At 42.1% G+C, this 8,274-nt stretch overlaps 1 protein-coding gene across 1 annotated transcript in view; it reads right to left on the bottom strand.

The window, feature by feature from the left end:
• The window catches only part of klf13 (Kruppel-like factor 13), a 15,785-nt gene extending 11,906 nt beyond the window's left edge, over positions 1-3,879 (bottom strand). Inside the window, exon 1 of the mRNA XM_035665452.1 lies at positions 2,986-3,879. Within this exon, the coding sequence (XP_035521345.1) occupies positions 2,986-3,466 (481 nt within the window). The 5' untranslated portion in view covers positions 3,467-3,879. The remainder of the gene's footprint in view (positions 1-2,985) is intronic.
• Positions 3,880-8,274: the final 4,395 nt, after the last annotated feature.

Below are 8,274 nucleotides of genomic sequence, written 5' to 3'. Positions count from 1 at the left end.
CAAGCATACTTCGGCCTTTAGTCTCCACTAAGACCCTTGACCAAGAATTTATTCATACCTTTAAAGAGACAGAGTAGACTAATCCACAAGCCTCGCTGTTACACTTTTTCTACATAGCTTTCCTTTGAAAACCATAGCAAGTTCTCGAGCACATTGTTTCCTTTTTATGTATATTTTTTAACTCTTTGAGCAATACAAATTAACTAAATATCTAACCAGAAGACTTCTCAAAACCTATACAAATAAAGCTGAAACCATCTTCACTGCTTGGGTAATATGTAAATCAGGGGAACTGATACTTGATGCTTCAGAAGTTTGCAAAAGACAATATAAGTAATTTAACCAAAAAAAAGTGTTACTTAACTGTAATAATTCTTGCATGGCTTAAAATAAAAACTATGATGCCTCTCATAAGACATGACAACTGGGTGAAGTTCATTTTGAGCTAGTAATGGGATTGATCTTCTGATGTGCTGTAGACATTGCATAAGAAATACAATGTAGCTCAGGTTTCAGCTCCTCTTACACTCCGACAAATCACACACGCACGCAAGGATTGCAAAAGCTGGGATGATGAGGCTTTGGGCGTTACAGAAGTCAAGTAAGGACGCCTTGTCCCTGGCTCTTTGTTTTGTGTCTTTAAGAGTGTTTCCCCCCTCAATTAGATAGCGGTGTTTGGCTGGGACCGACTGGGCTGGATCCATTCTCTCCTGACTCTGCTAGTAGGGGCTGAAGGGAAGCACACTGCCAGAGTCTGGCTCAATGTAAGCACTGCAAGGTTGGCTGAGGCAGCCCGCCTGAACTCAGATGACCCACATTCTGGGACTATCCAATCAAATAAGCAGAAAGAGACATTATTATCAGAATTTATGGCACACAAACCAATCGTGAAGGCAGCTGCTGAAAATATCTAAACAGAAAGGCAGCCGAAAGGAAACGCTTAATAGGCATAGAGACAAGGGCAGGGCTAATACGGAGCAATAAAACTGCACTAAAAACACATGGTCCTGGCTGAAGGGAAGCACACAGCAGGCTGGGGGCTGGCTCTCTGAGAGCGCTGCTGCAAGTTTGGCTGAGACAAGGCACCTGAACTGAGATGACTAACGTTCTGTGATTATCCAATCAAATAAGCAGAAACCGTCCTCATTGTCAGAAATTATAGGACACAAACCAATCACAAAGCCAGACACAGGAGTGTATCCCAAAAGAAAGGAAAGGCTTAACAGGCAAATGAGACAAGGGCAGGGCTGATAGACAGACATAAAACTACAGAAGATGCAGGCATTTTTTTTCTTTAGGAAGTCATTTTACTAATAGGACTGAATACATCCCCATTTTATAAACATGCATAAGACAAACCAGTGTGTTCTTTGCCTGTTCTTGAAAAACAAAGATTATACACCACTGCAGTCAGCACCAAGCTGCAGCTGATAGATACAAGGTGGTGTATATGTAATTCTTAATAAGAATTAACTAAAGACAACAATACCAGTATAGATTATAGATAGATTATATGATATAACAGGCCTAGGGGTGTCTTATTGTGTGCACTTACAGTTTTATATGTATGATTTGTTATGCAACATATGGCAAGCATATGAAATACTTCTAAAGGATCATAAATCTAGAGATATAAAGGACACAAACCAATCACAAAGCCAGGCAGGGGGAGTGTATCCTCATACAAAGGCAGGCAAAAAGAAAAGCTAAAGAGGCAACCAGACAAGCATTCACCCGCTGTAAGAATGTGTCACAAATGTTTAAATATTGAGACAAATGAGGGGTGAATTGTGCAATAAGCAGGTCCCACATATTCTGAATTTTGTGTACAGCTGTTGTTTTATTTTGCTGTAGATCGAAACATCTATATGACTCAAATGTAGGTCAAGTTCACACAAGGCGTTTCTCGTGCGATCTAGAGAGATCTGTTTTGTTTCTGTGCTGTCAGGCTGCTGTGTATGAAGAACAGAGGGGGTGCGATCTGCAGTCTTACAGAGCAGAGGGAAAGGAGGAGAGGCTCCTCGGTCGAGGCTCAACTAGCTGAGTCTGTTGCTGGCCAGATCAGCTGGCGGTCTGTCTAGCGGGGGTGTGGCACATCACAACAAAGGGCTTTGGGCAGACAGGCGACCGCACAGCTCTTATCACCCCAATTTGAGTCGATCTACATCACCCCCCCTCCCTATCTCAGTAGCCTATCCTGCGGAATGCAAAGAGCAAAATATGGAGGTACGGTCCTTCAGGAAAGTCAAACGTATCATACGGCCGATCTGGAGCGCACGATAACCCTCCTCTAGTCTGCAGTGTGTCGGCACACACTGGGTGGATCTTGAAAACTTTTGCATGCCCATGTCGGTGCACACTTGGCTCATTTCTGCGATGTTGTTTGTTGAAGCTTGTTTTTTTTTCTCCATGTCGCCATGTGAACCAAAGTTGACTCTAATGAATGCGCACCGAAGAACGCTGGAAATCGGATCTGTGTAATTTAGTTGTGCGTTTGCACTGCAGTTTCGGTTTGTACACACTGTCCAATGCGGGGGGAGGTTGGATGGGTATGGGTGTGGGGTGGGGGGGTTGCAGGGGGGGTGTTGCACTGCAAGAGGAAAGCAGTGACAAAGCTCCGAGACTTGAGTGGGAGTGGCACTATGTTCGACTCCCTCCCCCGAAATTAAAAAGGACATATCGCAAAGTTCACACAACTTAAGAGGAACAATGCAATTATTAAAACCATGCACCGATTTTGGCTTTTACCGGGCTGTGCGTGCAGATTCTTGCTCTTTTTATAAAAGGTGGACCCGTGAATATTTAGACATATGACTCTATGAAACAGCAGTCTGTCACCCTCCTCTGTACAGATATCGGGTTGACTGTAAGAGAAACCACACTTTTCTTATCAGTATTGTCAGTATTAATAATCCCATGTAGGCAAGGGAACGACAGTAAGTCACGGTCAACAGCAACAAACATTTGCATCCAATGAAAACTGACCTGTATGTGTCCTTAGGTGGGCTTTGAGGTGGGATGATTTGCCATAAACTTTTTCACAACCTGAATAGTGGCATTTGTGCTTTTTCTGAGGTGATTCTTGCTCAGTTCGACCTCGCGATCTTTTGCCTCTTTGTTTGAGCGAAGGATCGGAGATGGTGGTAGGTGTGGCAGAGTTTCCATCATCCTCTATGAGGTTCGGCATGCTCTCATCCTTTATTTTTGCCTGCTCGGCAACATTGTTGGGAGTCTGCTGGTTAAAATCCGCAAGAATCCGCGCCACCACAAAAAGAGAGGAGTTATCTTTCACCAAAGGCTCTTTTATTTCCTCCCCGTTCTTGGAGGAGGACGGGATCTCTGGTTTAATCTCCCTATTCCCTTTAGGAGCGTGAACAATTGCACGACTGGACATTGAAACAAGGCACTCTGCTGCAAAGTGATCCATTTTGTCTTTGAAACAGCCCCCTCTGCTTCTTAATGACATTCAAAAAATTAAAAAAATAAAATGATGGCGTGTGAAAAAAGTACTTGTTCCGTGGTTCCCTTTGTGTGGTGGTGGTGAGGAGGAGGAGGAGGAGGAGGAGGTCGTTCTCATCAGAGAGAACTGACTTTATGATCTTACCCGGCTTTCCAATATCATCAACATCCTGTGAGAGAAACGCCTCGGATAGAAAAACGCAGACAAGCCCCCTCAGAGAGAGAGAAAAAAAGAAAAAGAGAACAAAAAAAAAAAGAAAAGAAGAAACCAAATGTCTTTATTTAGTGCAACGACGCTGGAAACAGGACCTCCAGAAACTTGGATGTGTTAACTCCCATCGCGGCTACAAACACTCTCCAGCATAGTGAGTGTGTCTCCTGAGCGCCTGTTCCTGCTGGTTGTATCCATGCTGGGGGCGTGTCGACCGGCAGCACTCGGCAAGCATCGTCAGAGCAGCCGCTCATTCATTGGGTACTGCATGTCCCCAAATGCACCGAACAACACGAGCTACTTGGAAATTTCACCACAGGTTGCCTCCATGCATTCAGATGACATACGGGTGACATAGTTACGCGCTGCAGAGACCCTTTTAGGGAGAATACATGAAATCAAAGGCTGTTTTTGGGGGGAGAAGGGGGGGTTTGTGCGTTTAGAGCGGTACACGCATTTGCTTAAAATGTTTTGCATACTCTTTTGGGGTTGCAACTAGTGACGGATTTCCTATTATTACTTCCTATTCTGCTGGAAAACAAGTTTACAACATCACCACCAGTCCACCACAGTGTTATTTTATGCAAACCACTATTTGATCAAAGTAGTGGTTCCCAACCTGGGGGTCGGGACCCACACTAGAGGTCGCCAAAGCTTTGTAGGGGGGTCGCGAGGCCTTCTTGATTTTAAGATGTGTAAGAAGACTTGAAAGATATATACACAGTAGGCCTGCTTCTCAGTATTTTGTTCACTTCTGTGAAGAAAAGTTAATATATGATATGTGATAGAGCAACGGCCAAGCGTAAGGGGCAAGAAAACACTGAATTTGTCAAAAAAAAGAAGCTAATGGGTTCACTGTACAGTTTTAAAAATGTAATTCCTAAAACATCTGTATTTGACAACCTGGGAATGAAAAGTGGCTGATAAGTGTGTAGGAGAAACTACAGTGGCCCTGAAAAACTACTACTGTGCTACTATGGTGGACTCCATTGCTGGCAATAACAGGTCATTCTAAGGTAACAGTTCCTATAGTCAGGTGATTACACACTAATGAAAACATACCATTGAATATTCAATTTCTGTCAATAGATCCTCCTAAATATTACACACTGGACCTTTAATCGACTAATATTACAGTCCTACTACTGGTAAAAATACATGCAAGTTTGCTTTCTAAAGATATTAGTTGATGAGGAATCATGTATGTATGAAGTATGCAACATTTTTGTTAGAACCGGATGAGGTGAATCCCAATAAAAGTCAGTGCACCATATTAACTTCCCCCTGTTGCATATAATCAAATCACAAATGAGGAAATGATAAAGAAAAGCACACGTCACACAATAACTTTTCTGAGAAAAGTGAGTAGTTCTGCAAAAATGGGCTGCAGTTCATCATCAACAAGATGTCCCTGATACTTTGAATATTATTGTGTCACCTTCTTGGAGCGATCAGTACACTCTGGGGCCTCTGGCCAACAAAACACTGCACCAGCAGAGAGATAAAATGCTTCAAACTGCCAAATTATTGGCTTAGCCTGCTGAGATTCCACACAGGCAAAAATAATTCTTCTTCACAGGCTCTCAAAGGATTTTAATTACAATCTAGTCAAAGAAGGGATAGGGATGGTGTAAATAATAATAATAATTTGTTTCTTTCTAACTTGTTAACTAAACCTTCTACCTTTTACTGTATTACAGTATGACCTTTTAATTTGTAATCAAACATCTAGTTTGAATGTATAAATGCAGAAAATAGAGTTATATCATATTTAGACTGTGGCCTTGATGAGTCAAAAAAGGCATTCAGGAGTTGATATACTTTGTCATTATTTTTGCTCAATGTAGCATCAACAGTTTTTTGAGAATATGATGGCTTCCTTTCGGTGAACTCACAATTTACCTCAAAATCCTCCTCCGAGCAACTCTGTGGTCTTTGCCAATTGAAATCCAGCCAGCCACCACAGGCAACGTCTTCTTCAATTTATTCCTCCGGCAAGAGACAAGTAACACCATTGTAGGGTGGAAAGAGTCAAAGCTGTATGGTATGAAGGTTTTGTGATTATTAGACAATCATTTATTTTATGGTGCTAGTTTTACAACTGGTCCGTATAAACATATTTGTAGACAGCTTGAATTCCATAAAAAATTGAATTTTCATTAGTTTTCAATTTATAAATGTCAAACACAGAAGCCAGCCGGGTGTGGAAAATAGCATGTCACCAGCTACAAAGTCCTGACAGAAAACAAACCAGCTGATGCTATTGATCAGTATCAAGGACACGCTTGAATGTCCCTGTTAACACCCATGCACCCAAATTGACCCCAATGTTTATTATCTAAGAAGTTTTCAGGACTCATTCGTCTCAGATTAGGAACATGACAAAATGTTACTTTGCACATAATGTTCTCTGTGATCAGTGTCTGCGCCATGGCAGCCTTTCACCTCTCCCAGCTCGAAGCCCAATTTACAGTCTATTTAAGCAAATTTATTAGGAATAAACTTGCACTCTGCCGATACAGGATTAGACCTGCTTTCCTGCAGCAGCTGAGGCTCTCCTGTGAGAATGAATGCACACTTTCAGCACTGTGCACAAAAGCCCACACTAGAAAGTTCCCAGTGTTCAGTGTGAGCAAGGCGATGTGGCATTCAGAAGGCCATCTGGCTGTATTATTTTACATATTCTTTCACCACAAAAACTTGGTGTTCTTGTGTTTCATGTGGTGCTTTGGCGATCTTTTCTAACGAGAGCACGACAAGAGGGCATAGTTCCTCTTTCACAGGGTTATTTCCCAGAGCTGTGTAGAAACTGCAAGTGTTTTTCAACTCCCACCGGGTGTCAAGCGAAAGAGGGCCAAAAGAGACAGTGAGGAAATCGGCTGCAGCTTACACAGCCAAACTTCTCCAAAGGTAATAAGCAGCTGGTGAAGTGATCATTAAAAAAAAATCTTCAGGGAATCAGAGAGAATCACTGAAACATCTCTCTCTCTGTGTAGCTACAGCAATGTGATGATTCAAGAGACCTTTTGTACGTTCCCAAATCCCTGCACCAACCCCCAGTGTGCAGTGTCCAAACAGTACACTGTCTGGCACTGACATAAAGTTCTCAGGCAGGAACAGCGGTTTGATTGGCCTCTTCACTTCTGTTTGTAATGGGAGAGATCCTCTTTAAGCACAGGACAGCCTGGCCACTATAACAATCAGGCTGGGCTAGCATGTCAAGGCCAGGCTCTCAAGGCAGATAAAAAAAACAACAGCTATAAAAGCATGAAACACCACAAGTGGGTTTAGACTGTTGGCAGAGTTTTCTCCTCTCTGCAGCAGGCGGTGATGTTCAGTGGAGGGCGCTGACCTCTGGCTTCTGACCTTAGTTTGATCCTCACATTTGGGTTAAACATTGAGTCATTGAGTGCTATTGTTGTTTTTGTTAATGTTACCTCAATGAATACTCACAGGACTAGACCTATCCTATTCAAAACAAAATCCTTGCTTGAGTTATGCAAATGTTTAAAAAACAAACAAACCAAAAACATTTAGTCTATATTCGAACAAAACTACAGCCATGCTAGCAGTTCTGTGAGGCTATAGTGCTTTGAGCTAATGCTGACATCAGCATGCAACCGCTCACAATGACAATGCTAACATGTTGATTTTACCAGCTATAATGTTTACCATCTTTGTTCATCGTCTTACTTCAGCATGTTAGCATGCTAGCAGGCTTAATTTTGCTAGTATTTGTTCAAATTAAATATAACATGTTAATTAGTGAACCTTCCGGGGTGCTGGTAGGCTTATTTTCTATACTTTTGGACACAGCCAGGCTGACTGTCCCCCCCGTTTCGAGCCTTTTAGCTAAGCTAAGCGCCTGCTGGCTATGGCGTCATATTTACCACACAAATGAAAGCGGTATTGAAAAATGAGTTCCACATTTTAGTACATTTGGGAAATACACTTGTTTTCTTTCTTCTCATCTTCAAGAAAGAAAGCAGACAAGTGTATTTCCCATAATGTGGAACAAATTTTTCAAGTTGCTATGACTAAAACATGTAGTCTGTATTTTCACAAGACTGCAGCCATGCTAGCAGCTCTGTGAGGCTTTACTCAGGCACAGTGGTGGTTTGAGCTAAATGCTATTAGCATACTAACGCACTCACTGTGACAATGCTAACATGATGATGATTAGCTGGTATAATGCTAACCATGTCCGTGGTAGTATGTTTGTAATTTGGTAATTACAAAAGAGTACAACTGAGTTTGAAAGGAGTGTCATTAGTTGTGCAGGTATTTGGAGTATTGGACAAAAAAAAGGACCTCCTGCCGCGGTCCTGCTTGACTCCCACTGCTAATATTATTGTTATTATTATTATCATTATTACTACAGTTACTATTATTACTATCATCATTGCTCATCGTCCCCCATCGTTGTGGCTGTTGTCGTCGTCGTCATCATCGTCTTCATGTTCATCATCATCATCATCACCATCAGTCACTACTATTAGTGTAGTTGTTACTACTGTTGTTGCTGTGCACCTTTGTCTCTATCTCTGTCTTTCTGTCTTTATCTCTGTCTCTGTCCACCTGTCTTTATCTCTCTCTCTCTCTCT

Source organism: Morone saxatilis, unplaced genomic scaffold (genome assembly GCF_004916995.1).
Source record: "Morone saxatilis isolate NCDOM2014 unplaced genomic scaffold, NCSU_SB_2.0 Contig2, whole genome shotgun sequence".
Taxonomy (NCBI): domain Eukaryota; kingdom Metazoa; phylum Chordata; class Actinopteri; family Moronidae; genus Morone; species Morone saxatilis.
Note: the sequence above shows the minus strand (reverse complement) of the source record. Positions and strands in the feature narration are given on the sequence as shown.